The 19,904-nt window shown below is 29.1% G+C and overlaps 2 protein-coding genes across 6 annotated transcripts in view; one reads left to right on the top strand and one right to left on the bottom strand.

The window, feature by feature from the left end:
- LOC130451773 (protein unc-79 homolog) overlaps positions 1-12,678 on the bottom strand; it is a 62,996-nt gene extending 50,318 nt beyond the window's left edge. For 3 of the 5 annotated variants that reach the window (XM_056791001.1, XM_056791002.1, XM_056791005.1), the window contains exon 1: positions 11,794-12,653. In XM_056791001.1, the coding sequence (XP_056646979.1) occupies positions 11,794-11,896 (103 nt within the window). In that variant the 5' untranslated portion in view covers positions 11,897-12,653. Of the gene's footprint in view, positions 1-11,793 lie in introns of all 5 variants that reach the window. The other 2 variants (XM_056791003.1, XM_056791004.1) reach the window with 2 other exon arrangements.
- Positions 12,679-12,771: 93 nt separating this feature from the next.
- LOC130451772 (uncharacterized) lies at positions 12,772-19,414 on the top strand. The gene is made up of 2 exons (XM_056791000.1): positions 12,772-12,898; positions 18,580-19,414. Exons 1-2 carry the CDS (start codon positions 12,880-12,882, stop codon positions 18,828-18,830), a joined length of 270 nt encoding a protein of 89 aa, XP_056646978.1. The 5' UTR covers positions 12,772-12,879; the 3' UTR covers positions 18,831-19,414.
- Positions 19,415-19,904: the final 490 nt, after the last annotated feature.

The following is a 19,904-nucleotide window of genomic DNA, read 5'->3' as shown; positions in this document are numbered from 1 at the left end:
GTCGTGCGCAAAGACTAATTTGTCAGGTTTCACCTTATGTTGATAATAAAAAATTTAAGTCGAAATGTCCAGTAATTATACTGAATAATTTAAAGGAGCTTGAGCAAAATAATTGCCTGAGTTGTTATTCAGAAATTTAGAATTTGGAGAGAATTAAAATTGTTCCTAATAGAAAAGAAATCATATTCATGATATGGAATTCCAGTTAGGTATGAGATAACAGGTTTAGAAATGTGCATATACTTGAAGGAAAAGAATGAGAACTTTCCGAGTGTACTTTTGAAAGTAAGTTGTTTTTATAGACTATCTGCAAAGCACAAGTTTTTTTCTTTTGATCTACTGAATGAAAAACCCTACAAGAACTAAAAACTTTTATTCATTAGAAACCCATTTTTAATTTAGAAATATTTGTGGGTTGATGATGATAATATTAGTGTTTTTACCCTCCAATTCTAGTCGGTTGCGCAGGTATATAACAGTCCTTTTGTACAAATCCATGATCAAACTAATCTGGACCTATTCTATCCAGCTGTGGGGTGTTCAAAACCTTCAAACACAAAAATAGAACAACGAATTATTTTAGCACCGGCCCTTATAAATCTTAATCCGGCCCTGGATAGGAAATATAGCAAACACGAAAAAACAAACAACAATGGAAAAAGATTTGTTAATTTTGCAACGGGACTCGTTATTGCCAACACAAAGTTCGCACACAAAGAAATCCACAAAGGAACATACTTATCTCCAAACGGGCACTATTTCAATCAAATCGATCATAACTTAATAAAGCGACTATCAATGAAGAGAGTAAATATAAAGAAGAAATTGACTTTTTTCCTTTTTTTTAATGTTAAAAATAAGATAATGCTACACACTGGTACAGACAAAAAACAGTACGAAGAGTAAAAAAGAATAATGAAAAATACGTGTAGGGCAAAGAAACGAAAAGGAATGGAGAGTAGAATAAGGCGTATAGAAGAAAACTGTGTAAATAAAGAAATAGAATACAATAGAAGGCAAGCTGCGCAGGGGACCATGCAAATATAAAATAAAAATGTGGAAATGATAATGGATGAGACCAAAATGATAGGAATATGATATGAATATGATCTGCCAATTTATTCAGTTCTCATAGATTTCCAAAAAATTCATGATACTATCAATAGAAATTATTTGTTATGGACGATCTTAAGTCCAAAACAGCTAATAAATCTTACCAAAATGACACTCGAACATACAAAAACGAAGATAAACGCAAACCAAAGAATATCAAAATGTTTCCAGACCAACACAAGATTAAAACGTTAACCACTTCGCTGGTCAATATAGTATTAGAATAGATAGTGCGACAAAACAATTACTGGAATACGCAGCCGATGTAGTAATCTTTTTAATTTGTTAACGAGCTTAAAGAAAATTGCAGAGCTTTCATAGAAACGGCAGCGACAGTGAATCTACGTCAACGAAGATAAATCGAAGTTCATGATAATGACAACACCACAAAAGTAATGAAAAGTTTTTCGATAAAAATTTATATAGAAAAAATAATGAGTTTACAACAAGTTCAAAGTTATGTATATCTTGGGGTAGTTATCAAAAACGACGGTTACAAGAAAATCTAGAAGGGGATGAATGCGATAAGTTCCAAAAAAATTTCCAGAAAGACGAAGCTATATCTGCACAAAACAATAAACAGACCAATAGCTCTAAGGAGGTTAAACAAAGTTTAAACAAAGAACGTATATGTGATAAAACTTTTAAATTGATTAATATCAATGGTGTCCACTTTCAATCGTATTTCTATTTGTTTCTAAACTTATTACCTCTGAATAAGCTAATGTACTTCTCCTGGTCTAGTGATTAACATGTTATTTGTTATCTACTTTAAGTATTCAAACAAAGCACACATTTTTTAAATTTCTAGGGTAGGCTTGTTTGAATATTTATTTACACAACTAGAGAATACGGTTTTACAAAGTATATCGTACTTTTGTTAGTCGAGAAACTTGGTTCAATAGAAAACGTATTTATTTTTATATTAAAAGAACAACAAGGTCTTATTGTTTCTTTTAACAGATAACTGATGTGCCTTCTTTCTGATTAAACGCTCTACTTTATTATGTAACGGTTCCAAATGAATTGATACCTACGTGTAATGTGAATATCATGCATCACTTACCTATCTCGCTAATAGTTTTATTTAACCAAAGTAGTTAGGTGGAACAAAAAGTAATGTTTTGACAGATGTTGTTACCAGTAAAAGGAAACGAGTTGCCACTAAGAGTTATGAGAGAAGTAGTGGTAATGGCAACACTGCAGATCTGGCAATCCAATTCCTTAGTCCGAATTTCAGCTTCGTATAGCTGATAAATATGAGTAATAAAATTGTATTTTTGTTGAGTAAAACATAAATAGGGCATCACAGTTTAGAGCAATGTTGTACTACAATCAAGTTTTTTCTTAAACAAGTGTGAACAGCGATTAAACTCAGGTTTCATTTTCCCTAAACAATTTGCCAAAGCTAACTATTTTCTCTTCTGTTATTTCCACATATCCACTTATTTTCCTTTTGCTTTCGTTTGATTGGTTTTTGAACTGTTATTTTTTTTAATCAATACAATTGTTTCAAATTGAAAATTTCTGACCTCCAGACAGGGATTTCATTTACTATAGTGAAATTCATTATAAAATGCTCCATAATTTTTTTCTATTGAATTGAGGTACTGCTTAAAAAAGATGGGATCTTGGCCAAAGTCTTTCTTTGCTTTCGAAATTAGATTCTCAGTTAAATTGAAGATATCAGATTTGTCGAATGAATATTACTCAAAAATTGGCATTGACGGGAGCCTTCAACCCCATTTAAATGAGAAATAAAATCCTCAATTTTTTAATTTTATTGGAAAATTAAACACAAGAAGATAAAATCACATAATTACTCAAATTCTGTACAACACATTCAAAAAATAAAATGTAATAGTTGTTCATAGAGTAAAAGAAGGAAATATGAATGTTAATAGAGTAGATATTCAAAACGCTCAATGCAACAATTTAATCCTAAGAGAAAATTGTCTCTTTACGAAGTTTAGTTATACAATAATAGTCTTAACATTTTTCTATACAAATAAATCTAATGGGTTAAACGATTTTACCGATCCTCGCCTCCCGTTCCACCGATTTAGAAATAAGTCGGTGAAATACCAACAGTTGACAATTATAAAAATGATCACTTAAATTGACAAACAAAAATTGCTGACGCGTTGTTAACAAATAGTCAAGGTAACATTTTAATATATATTCTGCTCACATTCTTATTATCAATCGAGAAATAAGTTCTAAATATATTCTGGAAGAGACCTTTCGCATGATATACCACAAGTCTATACTTTCCATTAAAAAAATTGGGGATGTACCTATCTTTCGAAGAGGGTGGCAAGAGGTAATCATATTTCCGTTTATAAATGTTGTATAATTTGAATTGGAAGTTTTTCAAAACTTCTCTTTAAATATGTATAATAATCCTAAAATAAGAAATTTAATCAAAATGACTTCTACTTTCCTACATTTTTCAGAGCAGTAATAATTAAATAGTTATCTCTTGATTGAATCATCGTTTAAAATTAATTAACTTATTTTTCACGTGAATTAATTATTATTATGTTTTTAGGTATCCACTTTAATGAATTGAAATGTAGATTGTAGTATTAGAACAAAAATTTTAGCATTTGGGATGCAATATTTGACGGAAAACTTTTGTTTCTGATATGTAACTAAATTAAAATGCAGAACTGGTATTTTTATAGGACAATTTGGTTTTTTATTTATAATAAAATTAAGGTAAGTGATGTTATGATAGAATGGGATGGTGTGAAAAGACCCAACGCCCCAACTTTCATAGATTGTATATGGCTTGAAATTATTGAATCTTGATATATACAGAGAAGGAAGAACGAATAAAGTATAGAAAAATATGGTTCTAGTTGTTATCACATTGCATACATTGTTTAGTAATAAATGCTGATGACCTAGTGTTGAGTTAACCTCTTCGTATGGATTGAGTCGGATTTGAGATGAGATGAGACGTTTTTGTTATTTTAAGATATTTAGACTTTAATTTTTACACAACCATTCAGAGTAATAATAATCAATTGAAACTTAAAATTTATACCCGGATTACTACCAGCTGTCAAATTTATATAAATATTTTGCTTTGCGTTAGATATATCATAAAAATTTATTAAAAATATTTGCCACATTGCTAATGTGTCATGTATACAAAACAATGATTATTTTATTTTAGGATAATTAAATTAGTTTTATTTATTAAAGTTATTTTCACCATACTTATTTTCTAAGAGGATTATATTATAATTTATATAATACAATCAGAATTATCTGTGCCTCAATATCTACAATTTTGATACGCTAGAACCCCACTAGTAGTAAATGTGGGCTTATTAGTAAACTTAATTTTTTTATAAAATTATCTTGCGCCAAGAATAATAGTCTATACTTATCACCTGTACGTAAGAACTTCTCTTTATGGAATTTAATCTTGTGACAAACGAAAAATATTGTAATTGTATCTTTGTCAATATTCAGTTTAGATAACTTAAGTAGGCTTGTGCATGGACGTTTTCTAAAGGCTTGTGTATTCGATTTTAATTTCATTACCAGTTTCTTTAAAAAGCATCAGTATAATAATAAGTAGGCTAAGTATAAATTTTAAATTTCAATTAAATATGTAGAAATTCAAACTGGATTTTTTAGAATCGAGTAGGGTGGATGTTTGAAAAAGATATCAAATAGATTTACAATACTTTCTGTTATAAACCATTTGATATCCAAAAGGTTTGTCTGGGTTAAAATATCGAGAGAAATAAGAAGCTATTTCAGATTATTGAGATGTAAACAGCTATTTTCCATTGATTAATTGATTTTTCATTTAGTATACTGAAAGTTACTACTAGGCAGTAACTAAATCTACCTCACATCTTAGTTTTCCGACTTGGTGGAGCTACCTAATAAATGTTTTCACGATTAAATAGGTTCAGTTTTTTGCGTATAAATCTGTTTATATATTAATAGCACAATCCTCACCTATAAATAATTATAATTGTACTTTTAAAATTATATACAAAAATAGATCCTGCACCTACACCTAGTATAAAAAAGTTTTTTTTTTAGTTTTATAATAAAAATGAAAAATATACTTAGCTTTCTCCATTATAGCAATAAATATAGTACAAGAAATGAAATCTAGCCTAACCATTAAAATATTGAGAAAACAATGAACAATTATATCACAAACCATATATACTAGGTAATATAGTATTTATGGTTTGTGAACTACATCAAGCCTGATCCAGTGGTGTCATAGTGGCGGAACGCGCGGGAACGCCGTTCCGGCACTGATTTTTGCATATTTTAAAATATGGTTTGTTCCAGCCAGTAACGACAAAATTACTGTTACATAAATTTAAAAAGTAAACTAAATGATAATTTTTAGAAAAGGAATTAAAAAATCCCTTACTCTGTCCGTATTGAAAGTGCAATAGAACTTCTAATGTAAACGATCATACTCTCCCTCCACCACCGCTGCTATCGCGAATATTTCTGTTGTGATCTCCATTATAAAAATGGCCGAATTGAGAGTTGCGCGCGCAGTCACGTGCTACCACGGTGTCAATGACCTCCCTCCACACTACGCAGTACGCACCTAACCTCAGTACTCGCCTTATTTTTTTCAGTAACTTGTTACCTACCCACGCGTCAACAGTGTTCGTTGTATTTTTCTTGTGTTCGGTGAATTTATTTGCTATTAATCGAGTCTATTTTTGGTTTATTTTTTTTTGCACTTTTCTTATTGAGTTTGGTTAAGGAATGTAATGGAACCTATTAGGAAAAAACTTTAACCTCATTTTTCATCCGAGACAAAATAGAACCTGAACCTGATTCTTCTCCTTCTTCAAATGACGAGGCAATACAGAGTGTACTACCAGTTTCCCGTACCAGTGTCGCTGCAGAAGAAGTGAGTTCAATGTTTCTTCACGATAAAAATAAAGGTAATCCCTATGATGATATTTCGCAACCCGATCCTTTGCTTAATTTGGTTTCTTTGTACAGAGGAAGCAACCATTACTGCCGGTTTAAAGTGGCCTATTGTTTGGACTCAAGAAATGTGGGAGCGAAAAAAAGAAGCTTTTCTATGGCTTGATTGCAAAGACGGAAAACTTGGCTGTATCACATGTAAAAATGTTTCACATTTAGATACCTATAAGATAGAACGGTCAAGCATATCTAATGAATGGCGTTCTTACTTAATTACCTTTAGTGGTAAAACTGAGACTGCTCAACTAACGTCACTGAGAAAAAAATTTTTTGACCATAAAACATCGTACAGCCACAAAGCAGCAGAACGAATCACTGAAGTAGCCAAATCTGAGTCAATTGAAAAAATAAGTGATTCAATTAATTCTACACATCTTGAGACAACAAAAACTGTGTTCAGAACGGCATATTATATAGCCAAGAAAAATAGGCCCTATTCCGACCATTTTGATCGTTTATAACTGAAAAAGCCTAATGGTATCGCCATTGGAGTTGTATTACACTCGAGGAATACGGCAGCAGAGATTATTGACCACATTTCGGATGAAATGAAAAAGAAGATTTCTAACGAAATTTTAGAAATTTCTGGAGAGATTTCAATTCTTATAGACGACAACTCCTCTTAAGTGATGGTGCCAGCGTAATGTTAGGGAAAAAAAACAGGCGTTGCAGAGAGGCTGAGTAAAATGTATCCAGGCATTATTGTCTTATGGATAAAATCTACTCCATTTATAATAAATCACCAAAAAATCAGCTGAATGTGCCTCAAAGCTAGAAAAAGAAATACAGAAAATAGGAAAGATTCTGGGAACTAGATGGGTAGCAAGTTATTTCCGAGCAGTTTCTTCAGTATGGTATGGATACTCTGCTATACACAACCATTTTGAAAAGGCTAAAGTAGACGCAGACAGAACTTCAACAGAAAGAGCTATGTACAGTGGTCTCTCCAAGCAGTTTTCGTCATCTCAGTTCCTACTAAATCTTGCCGTTATATACGATATTTTGGCAGAACTTTCAATACTGTCAGAATTTTTGCAAAATCGAAAAACTACTGTTGTTTATGCGAATAACTTAATAAGAAGTATACAATTTTTTGAACTCCTCAAAGAAAAACCTGGAACCGAGTCTCTTGAAGCTTATGTTGCTGCGACAGAGGGCCATTTTAACAATGTTCCCCTCACAAACAACCAAAAGATTAAGGTCATCAACCATAGCCAACTTATAACCAATGTAATAAACAATCTTAATAGAAAAATGTTTTCTACCAAATCCAGTCATGAATCAACATCAGCGTCAGCGGATGGTACCTCAGCCAGTAAGGTAGAATATGACTCACTATTGTCAGACTTAAAAGTCCTGTAAACTGATCAGTGGCGGGCTGAAAAATCGGTAGATTAGAGTTTTTACTGAGGATAGCTCAAGAGTACCTAAGGACCTTACACCTTTATTAAACTGCACGAAATGGATACCATATAGTTCATCAGAATGGGTTCAGCCTCATGAATCGAATAATCACTGATTTGAGGTCAAGGATTTTGGCAAAACACGTTTCGAGCCTTATGTTTATAAAACATCATGGGCCAAATATCAAAGACTGGAAAGTGGAACCTTATGTCAAAACTTGGATGAGGAGGCACCGTAGCGCAGACGACACGAGAACACGCCAGGCGAAACCGTCACTGGACGAGGAAAAAACATATGCTAAGATTTTTTAAATGTCCTTTGTATGATTCAAATTAATAAACCATGTTTTTTACTATCAGCTTTGTTCTATTTTTTTTTTTCATTTTTGTCTTAATGCAATATGAATTTCAAATGTATTTTACAGAATAGTGATAAATACAAAGTACAATGGCTTCATACGACTTAGTAACACAAAAGAATTTTCAGTTATGAATTACGGTATTATTTGAATACGGGCTAATTTATACAAAGCTCTCATTGTTGTCTCAAAAGAGCAGTATTAAATATAATATGTAATGAATTTATTATTAAAGTAACTAAGGTTCAAAGAAGGTAGACTAAATATGCGGGAACTAGATTTTGCAGCCGGCGCGGCACTAACGTTGCTGCGCAGCCGCCACAACTCTCCATATCACCGGGCGGCGCCATCAAAGTCAGTTTCAGCGTTCCGACACTGCTAAATTTGCCATGACACCACTGGCCTGATCCACAAACAATATCAAATATATTTACCACACACCAGTGATAAATTGAATAGTCTGGTATAAATACCTACTCTTTTACTATTTTTATGTCGATAAATCGGTATGGATCTTGAGTAGAGAGCCAAATTAATATCTGGTGAATTGTTTTTGTAATTACATATAGATTCACCAGTATAATAATTCAAGAATTGAAGACAAACTAAAGTGGATTAATTATTTTTTCTCATACAAAATAGCATCTGGTCAACAGTAATGGAAAATATTTTTAATTTCAAAATATCTGAATACACTAAAATCGCAAATTTTACCACTACGGATAAAATTATTAATTGGATTTTAGAAAGAAAAATCTCAAAATTCTAGAAATTTTAGACAAAAACCAATTGATGGATTGTTAACAGAATCAATCAATATAGTATAGAAGTATATAATTTTTTTTCAATACTTCGTATTATTTATGATACACCAACCAATCCAACCTTGGACTTGTTGGTCAATCAAATATAAGTATATATGAAGTAACACGTGCTAAATATATATATATATATATATATATATATATATATATATATATATATATATATATTATATATATATATATATATATATATATATATATATATATATCAATTTTTAAATTCATAGGTTTCAAAATTCAATATTTAAATTGACGTTGATAGAACTATTGATTAATTGATTCTGAATCAACATCCAAATTTTTACAAGAATTAATACAATTCAAAAGCACTGAAAATATATTTCGGTGGTTTTAATTTTATTTAAATTATTTAGATCTCTTTTATCATTTATAGCTTTTTCGTTTTTATGAATGGCTTAAGAAATGGTTCACATTCATAAGAACGAAAAAGCTATAAATGATAAAAAAGATCTAAATAATTTAACTAAAATTTATAGCTCTATTTTGTAAATTCTAATAAATTTAATATGTTTGTGGAAACCAAGGAAAAATTAATTTTTCTTATTGTTCTAAATTGATTTATCCTTATTTTGATATTCATGATTAAGGTGATCTTTAGATCAATATAAATACGCAAATTGTCAGTGTCAATATCATATTTTGATAAAGAAGAAAAGTCGAAACGTCAAAATTTATCTTTCTTTTAAAAACTATCAAAAAAAAACTATTTTTAAAACAGAAGAGATCTAAAATCAAGAGCATTTAGATGCATTAATATTATATATTATATTATAATATATAATATATAAATATCATGAGGAGAGTTATAGGTTTTCATAGTGAAAGTTTTATAGTGTTATATTATAGAGAACGCTCTGTTGAAATGAGTGTGCGAGATGTAGAACTTATTAGATTTAAGAAATGTTATTTTGTTTGATAATTCAATTCCATAACGTTTTCACTTTTGTATTTTTAGTTGATTTTAACAAAAATTTAGGGGGTAATTGCTCTTATGGAATTAAGATGAGTCTTTCCTTACAAGTGGTAACTAAAATTGAGTTTTTTTTTTTTCCAAAAATTTCGGTGAAGCTAGAAACTTGAAACTTGTAATTTTCGTGCACTCGTAAAGGACTAGCTTCGGGTATTTTTTCAATTTTCCTGTTTCTTATTATTCGGGTGGAAATAGCAGCCCTCACTTTTAAGCATTTATTATGAATCGTATTATATTTTACATCTTTAATGTTTTCTATTCAATTTATTGAAAAAATTATAAATCATGGTATTTATTACTTTCTCTGCAGCTATTAGTTGAGGGAAAAAAATTTAACAAAAAAAATATTTTCAAATAAAACAGATTTTAAGTTTAACTTCATTTCATAAAACTGCATCTCGAAAGAATGTTTTGATATGAAATAGAGTAAGGTTTGCTAATTTCTCTCCCGTATAATTTAACAGAAATATTGAAAAAATGCCCGTGGTTACACGAAAATTATAAAATTTGATGTCTCTAGCTTTTTAGAAATTTTAGAAAAAAAAATAAGAACTCAAATTTCATACGAGCAATTACCTCCAGAATTTTGTCGCATGAATTTAATATTATTACCTTATAAATAATATCATTTTATGTTTTATGGATTTAGATTTTAAAATACTGAAACATTTTGATAATGTATTGTGTTTTTATTAACGAAAATAATTCAACAGCTGTTAAGAAAATCCTTGTCGGTAAAGAAAGGTTCTTTACCTTTTGGTGTTGAGTATCAAGATGTAGCATTTTCCATGAAAAAATACGATAGACCCAATATATATTCATATATTTATCATAAGAGAACTTATTGTCATAAATATAATATAAAAATAGGAACATTGTACATATATGAAACAATTGAGGATTGAATCCATATATTTGTATGGATTTCAAATAATCCAGAGAATTAACAGCAAAAATTAACAATGGAAAACGCCTGTTTTTGAAAAGGATATAGCTCAAGATAATCAATGTATAAAAAATGATTTAAATAAATTTAATGTAATCTGGGCATACATCTTGAATTAATTACATTAAAATACAACGTCATTAGTAACGACATTTAGCTAGACGGATTTCAATTTCAATAACCGAAGAAATTAACTAAACATAATAATAATAATTTTTTGGAATATACAAATAATATATTATTATAATTTTTCACATCTTTATCATGATTATCCATAAATCAAGATAAGTAATTTTTTATGAAGTATACATAAAAAGGTCTAAGAAGTAAAAAGTTTATGTTTTTCGTGATAATTTTGTGTTCCGTGAATAGGAAGTCAGTTAAAAGTAACAGGTAAAAATTTGAAGTTTCGAACTATTTTTCAAAATATAACTTCACATTTACAATTTACGTAATTATGTTATTTAATAGATCACCTATAAACTGAATATCAAAATAAGCAAAATAGAAAAATTAATTTTTCCTTGGCAGACCTTAATTAAATTCTTCGAAGTTGCATTAAAATTTATATAATAAAACTATGAACACTCAAATTGTTTAGGTTATATATATATATATATATATATATATATATATATATATATATATATATCTTTTTCGTATGTTTTTGATTCCGTTCCAAGAATTTTTGAATATTTACAATTGACTGTATGTTTTTTTGATATTTAATGAAATATATAAACAAATTGATGGTTGTGCGCTATAAGAGCACTTATTTCTTAGACCTTTTATACATGTTTATTCTTCTAAATATTCTTGATTTCAGATCTTTTCTGTTTTACAAATAGTTTTTATTTAATAATTTTTATCTTTTCTTAAAAAATTAAAAAAGACTTATTTTAAAACAGAAGAGACCTAAAATCAAGAACATTTATTTTAACAATTTACTTGGAATATATCTTAGGTCCCAGATGCCATATAACTTAAAAAGAGTAACTTTGGTATTTTATCGCCACAACAAATTTAGAGAAATTTATACATAAAAATAATTTTTTTTGTGAAGAAACTTGTGGTCGGCGACACTTAGCATGCAACATCTACATATAAACAAACATAAAAAACTATAAGAAATGTGGTAACATAGAAGGTAAAAGTCTCTTACATGCAGCAGCCCTTGTACCCATGTTGACAATGCAGTCACAATAATCAAAGGCAAGGGATACACTGAGGTCACATTGTTTAAAACGTGCGGGAATCTTCAACATTGGGGGCAGCTTCGTTATTCCATTACAGATCAATAGTGGTAGAAAGTAAAGGATAACTGAAAGATTCTACAATAACATAAGGACACAAACACGTGGCTAGACCCCAACATCCTGGAGATCAATAACATCTTTATAGATATAATATATGGTATTATATGTATAAGTATATATACACTCGCGCGCGATCTTCATTTAGTTACGATATCTACTTGAGAAAGATGCTTACTTACATCTCATATTTTGAACAGAGCGCATATTTAGTAAACCTGCGGCCGTGATGTACATTCGTTTTAATATTTCGGTTCGATTCAATTAAATAGGAGTCAACAACACGTAAGAGTCTTTTAATCGATTTAATGTCTTCAGAGTATGTGCGCTCCGTAGCTGTAGCTGTCTTCAGTAACGTCCTCCACTTTCAAATACGATTCTAAATATAGCTGACTCAGCAACAAATATAACATCTAACACTTTGAGAAACTACTGAACATTTATCAAACACTTCTAATCATCCTCTGTATACAAATTATTAACACTCAAACACATCAACATGGAAATGTAAACAAATTTTGTATTCAATAAAATTAAACATTTAATTGATGTTTTTCCACAACGAGGAGAAAGGTGTTACGACAACGATTAGTGCAAAATCAAAGGAAAACATGGATGTTTGCAACTTACACCAAAATTTAGATAAAAATTCACTAATAATTTTGTTCAGTTTTTCGTTACTACCATTAAATCACTAACTATTACGCGATTTTTCTCAAAATTGGCAAGTGAATGATGAGAAAATTGTAAACGGCGCATGCTTTCCCTTACCGAGGGCGGGATTTACTGTTTTCGATCCAGTATCTGCTTCCATTTGGTCCAGTTTTAGTTATACACATGTTCTTCTTCTGTATCCCTTAACTAATCAATATAATCATAATCTCTTAACACAAGACAGCGTCCTTCAACGTTTTCGCGTGCCTCACTTCCCTTGAATGGATCAAGTGGAACCACGTAAGTCGTTTCCCTATATTCATTTCCTTAAAAAAGCTTTTTTATACAGATAGGATTCATAGACAGTCTACTAAAAGTTTTATGTGGACGCATCAGTGCTTTCACATTAAGTATACGAGTGTAAATCGAAAGGAAACTGTAAACTATGTTGTTTTGTAACAGATACAGTAACTCAAAATATTACAGAAATTTATGTGTATATATATTCAATACTTATAAATTATTTTCATTACATATTTTTCATTATAGTTGTGAGTTATTACATTTATTGCATTACCGTATAAAAAGAAAGTCAGGATATCCAAAACATTTGTATTTTATTTTATCTTCACGTTTCGCTTCTGACTTGAAATATATCATAAAACTTATAATTAACAATGATCAAAAATGAAAAAAAACTTGTAATAATTATTTTTTTTTAATGTCAAAAAGTAATGCCATAATGTGACCGAGAAGAGTAATGTTAGATATCAGTTTACCTACCTTAGATACTTAACGATATATAAGTTTGAAAATTTAATTGATTAAATTATAATGAATTTTACTCAATATTTTTATGTTTTGTTTATCATTAACTAATAATTTATTATGTTTTTTAAAGATCATTTCTTTGTTGTTAATTTTTATCTTGATTTAATGTTTTGGTATTTTTGAAATCTAAATCATGCTTTTCATTTTTTCTATGTTTATGTAATGAGGTTGATGCATTTTTAGTATATTTGTGACCATTTATCCTATTTTCCAGATAATTCATAGTCACTCCTATATAATTTTTTGGACAATTTAAGCATGGTATTAAGTAAATAACATTCTTTTTTTTGTATTTTGCTTTTTAATTTTGTATATAATGGGGACAGTGTATTTCCCGATTTATGATATACATTGATGTTGTGTTTGGATAGGATATATTTTAATTTTTTATATAATTGATTGCTATAATGTAAAGCTATATATATAGTATTTTTTCTTCTTGGTTTGAATATGTTTGTGAATGTGGATTTAAGTTATTATTATTATAAAATTTATATAAAAGTTGTTGAATAATTTTATTAATTTGGTTTGAAGGATGTTGATAATTTATTAAGGAAGTTTTAAGATTTCCAATTACTTCGAATTGATATTCGGGTAAACTAAGCTCTATCTGCTAATTCTAATATGACACTGTTTTCTTGTGTTGTTGGATGGTGTGAATTATAATTTAGGTATTGTTCAGATTATGTTTCTGTTGTACTCGTATATAACTTAGTTTCAATTCTACTATCATTAGTTTTGATGAGAGTTAAATCTAGAAAATTTATATTAGTTATTGTTTTCTATTTCTATTGTGAATTAGATTTTAGGATTGAATATATTGAGACATATAGGAAATTATTACATTTATAATATGGAATTTCTTCCTGCTTAAAATTCAATGTATGTTTTTTAAACGCTATGTTGATGACTGTTAAAAAATGACAAAATAAAATCCAAATAAAAACCAACCTAAAAGCTCAAAAAGTTTAAATCGTCAAAATTTATCTTTATATTAAAAACTATCAAAAAAAACTAATTTTGATACAGAAGAGACCTAAAATCAAGAACATTTAGATGCATTTATATATATACATACATATATATATATATATATATATATATATATATATATATATATATATATATATATATATATATATATATATATATATATATATATACTATTACTTTCCTAATCGTGATTTTTTACATTCATTGATAATGTTTACAGAGTGTCCTAATTTTGATAGAATACGTCATCGTTTATTTGTTTGATAAAGATTGTAAAGTATGTAATTTCTTACGAATTATGAGAGAAATTAGACCAGGAAATTTTACGTCTTCATACTTGGATGACTTGTATACATTATCATCTCATGGAAAACATGCACTATAGATATTAAACAAAAATAAGATATTGAGATGGTTTTCAATGATTCAACAAATTGATGTTTCAAATTTCAAAAATATATATAATTAGCAAAATCGCTTATTAATCGATGGATCCAAGTGTCCTCTCACAACTTCTGCAATGCACACATCAACACAGCTTCAAGATTTAGTAGATGCAAAATATGCAATTTATTTGTTTACTCATCAATGTCCTCAAAAAGTGCATAAATCTAAAATAATATATATATTTATATATATATATATATATATATATATATATTTATATATATATATTTATATATATATATATATATATATATATATATATATATATATATATATATATATATATATCTGTTTTGTAAAGTTTTTCAAACTGTAACACTGGTAATACAAGTGTACACAACACACATTTGTCTACCCAACAATTTTGATTTCCAGGATGTCAAAATATTTTAATAAATGCTCAAACTGTATGAAGACATTTTCATGAAATCAATTTATATGCCAGGAGACTAAGACTTTCACCTTTATCACGTGGCAATCGCGAAGTTAAATTAGGTGGTACTCGATAAAATGACGACTGGACTAAAGATCAATGAGAAGCACTTCATGAAATTGAAACTGATAACCCAATTATTAGCATTGGTGGAATATAGATCGGTTGTTAAGGCTAAAGAAGGTTATACAAAATATTAAACGGCCTAGTAAGGTTTTTTGTACTTAATTGTTAGATACCTACTGATACTACATTATTCCTTAAAAGTGGTAATTTCCTATTGTTTTTAACATAAAATATATTTATCACGCTAATCACAAAAATTATCCTTCTACAATTCGTACTCACTTTAGAGGAGATATAGAAGAGCATTTCAAAAATTGTTTTGATCGATAAATTATTCATTAGCGTCAAAGTACGAGTCTAATTTTAGAAGGGGCTCACTTTCAAAGACCCGAAATAAATTTGTATGACGAATATAAAGTTTTTGTTTTAATGACCGATACTTTTTTTTGGACACAGTAGAATCGTTTATTATAATGTTTTCAAGTTTAAATGGTATAAATACTAATTGCTTCTCTTGATTAATCATCTTAATTACAGGTCTTTTAATAGAAAATCTGACTGCAAATTGACGTTCCGATCTATTTCAGCCTGTTTTTTATCAAAAGACCTAAAATTAAGACGATCAAGAAAAACATATAAAAAGGCCTAAGAAGTAAAAAATTGGAGAAATACAAATTGAGGTGGTATGAATAAGGCATCACAATAAATTGCCAAACTATTCCAAAATCAAGAATAGATTTGGATATAAAGAGATTTCATATATTTTGGTAACACAATAAATATATATAATTTCATTGTAACAATTTGAATGTGAAAAAACATTGTGAAAAGCAAAATGAAATATAGGATAAAAATATGACGAGGATAGACCCAGATGTAGTCGAAGCCAAAACATAATCCCCATAATCTCTTGTAACGATTTTTGGCACATATTTTTATTATTTGTTAATAATTGTGGCGTAGTAATAACTTCTTTTGTTTAGCTACTTCCAACATTTGAAAGAATTTAATTTGTTGATACCCAACTACATCTCTTACCAGAGGCAACAAAGTAGAACCCATTTCAGCTTTTATGTTGGTTGAGTTGAGGTCAAATAAAAGTATTTTATCATATAACGATAACAAATTTTTTCTATTTTAATATTCACCTGAAAACTTGGAATATACGATTTACAGGTTGTGTACGTTCTAATTCAGTAATATTTTTCAAAAAACGCCACTGTCCCTAGTTCAAGCCGAGTGCTTATCGAACCATCCAGGTATATTCTTGACAAATAAGAAAAATGAAAGGCAAGCGCCGATGTTTCTTGAAGAGTTAATATACACACACATACTAAAAAAGGCAGTTTTGACTGCAACTTTTCAGAAGATAAGGTTTACATAATTCATCTTTAATCAACATTGACGTTTATTGTAGTCACAACTTATAGCAGACAAATATGTCAGTTATTTGTCGTGGGTTAATCAACAAAAGGGAATTACAAATAGTTACATCAACAAAGAAAAATTTATTTCTATATGTGTCGGCTAAAGAAAATTTTCCAGTAACGGATAAATTACATAACAAGTCGATGAATCAGTCATATAGATAAAAAATGCTGATTGTACAGTTTAGGAATTCATATCCGAACAATTAACAGACAGACGTGACATATCTTGAATTCAAATCTTGCATTTCACCCAGTTGCATTAGAATAAGAATCTTTGATAGTAAAAATATTAAACGTGTTGCGTTAATCTTTTATTATTTCTGTCAGATATTTATTTTGAATCGTTATGTCGGTGTATCGATGCCCATATTTTTATATTCATCATTTCCAGTGCATTTATTTTCTTCTATATCCATTCTTCTCTATCTTACACTTTTTCAATCATTTATTCGCTTCCCCCATTAGAATTTTTTTGTTTAGCTTACTCTTATGCGTAATAATTTTTTCATTATTTTTCAATATGCCAATTTGGCACTCCTCTGTTTCCCTTTTAACCAAAAAATTCATTTTTAATGTTTTAAAAATTAGTTTATTATAATTTGTAGTTATTTTATTATGAGGAAAGAGATAAGAAGAGACAGTATTTAATAGTTTTCACAATTTTTTCAGTAAATTAATTCATCTGAAGTGTTGAAACAATAAAAGAAATATGCTCACATTATTTAAAGATCTCTCACAGACCTACTATCCCTTAACTATAGACCGAATATGCTAATATATGTGGATTTTGTGATCTTGAACTTAACACTTAAGTGCATGTGCTGGAATTTTGTATATTTCTTAATTCCTTATTTTACAATCACAACTATAAAAGGCACGTCTCGTCAAAATGTGAATACAAACCAAAATTTATTGAAATTTTTCTGTAAAAAGTTGAAAACCTAAACTAACAAAGATCCTACATAGGAAATAAACAAACTTTTGAAATATGAAACCATAGGTCTTTTCGGGTTTAGGTAGATCGCAATTGCGGATCCTAAACTACAACGAGACTTAGATCACAGTTACAAACACCGCAAATTTCAAATTTAAGACATGAATTACAAGAAGTTTTTATTTTCTTTACTTTTTTACGCGTTAACTCTGAGATTAGTTATATAATAAATTCTAGATATATAGTAATTGTAATTAAGTAATTATCAACGATATACCCACTCACACGGATTTTGCACTTGAGTTTAATAACAATCATCTATTTGTATGTTGAAAAGTATGAAAGCCGCAAATCTCAATAACCTATAAATTACGCTGCTCATGTGAATTAATGGTAAACAACCATATGAGGGGAAAAATGATTTTTAATGGTCAAAAAATCATAGACAAATGAAACAAGCCATCTGCAAATCGCATTTACCCACTGGTCTACCAGGCAGAATATATCATATGACTACGACCCGATTAACTCGATCAGTTTCCGAACAACAATGAACGTAATCCGTGTTAATTTCTGAACATTCAGATCTTGATCGGGTTGACCCAATCATAGTTTCCGACAAGACCTCATATAGCATGCCAAAAAAATATCTTTGAATATATCTCTCTTCTTCTACGTGAAAACCGTTCGATTTGCAGATGACGCATATACATATAGGAATAGTGGTTTATTATTCGAAGAGAGTTCTTACACATTTATAAATAGTTTTTTTCTACTTTTGATAGTGTGCTTCAAGTGTCGTTTTTGTAATATTCCTGACTATCTTATAATTAGAATTTCTTTTTAGCCACAACTGAAACAGTCGACGAACTTCGACAGAGACTAAATAATATGAGAAGACTAATGGCGGAAAGAATATCTCCTGTTAACTACAACGAGGGAAGAAGAACCACAAATGAAGGATTAATTGACGGCACCTTTATGAGTTTTACTTTTGGTGCAGCTTTGGTTGTCATTATATCCGTCAGCGTTTATGCGTTTTATAACTTATATGTCGCAATATTAAAGAAAATTCCACACAATCACGATGAATTATAAGTGATAACTACTTATATTTTTTCATAATAGTATAACGCCTTTTGTAATAAAATTTTGTAAAAAAATATAAATTAATTTTGATAGTCAATTTCATTTAAAGTAACATTCTTTAAGCAAAAAAAATTTTGTTTTGATTATGTGTTAATATTTCTTTTTAGGAGGTTTAGGCAGATACTTAGAATATACATCTTTGTGGACGTCTGAGTATTTTTTTGGCTTCTGTTCCTAGTGTGCTTAGTCATCTAAATTCCTCTCCTCTAATTTCTTTACACTTCTCATCTATCCTTTCTTGCTTGTTCCATACTTCAAACCTAGAGTTTGTTCTGCCAACATTTCCATTAATTTGTATACTTGCATCCACACCTTTTCTACATTGTCTTATTCGTTCATTATTCTCAGATTTGTGGTGAGATACTCTTGGTCTCCTGTGTCACCCTGTTTTTCTATATCACTGATATGTTGCACTTCACAATTTTATTGGTTGCTTTCGGTTTTCTCTGCAGCTGCTACTTGATGTTTCCTATTACTAATAAATGAACTGTATTTACGTCAGCACATCCGAAATGTCTGACATTGCTCTATGGTAAAAGCTTATACTAACTATTTTCATATCTTGTTCCAAGCGAATTCAATCAATAACTTTTCATTTTCTTATTGATTTTAGATCTCTTCTATTGAAACTTCGTTTAAAAACAGATAAAGTTTTGACGTTTCCACCAATTGCGGTATTTATCAAAATATATTGAAAATTTTCATAATTATATTAATCAATAGTTTACCTACAACATCAATATCAACATAGAAATATGTTTCCAACTATACACTAAATAATTTTTTATTCTAGGTTATATCTTAAAATAAGTAGCAATAGTGACCTCGAAATTTATAAAATAGAAATATATATGAAACCTTCCTAAATTGTTTGACTTTTTTATCATTGATAACTGTTCTATTTTATGTATGTGAACTATTTCTAAAAATGCTCGTGTATTTCGTGTATTAGATTCCGTTTCTAGAATTTTTGAATCTTTATAATTAAATTTATGTTTTTTTGGAATTTCATGGTTTGTTGAT

The sequence above is a fragment of the Diorhabda sublineata genome, chromosome X, assembly GCF_026230105.1.
Source record: "Diorhabda sublineata isolate icDioSubl1.1 chromosome X, icDioSubl1.1, whole genome shotgun sequence".
In the NCBI taxonomy this organism is placed as follows: Eukaryota; Metazoa; Arthropoda; class Insecta; order Coleoptera; family Chrysomelidae; genus Diorhabda; species Diorhabda sublineata.
The sequence above is the reverse complement of the archived record's forward strand: the minus strand, read 5'-3'. Positions and strand labels throughout refer to the sequence as shown.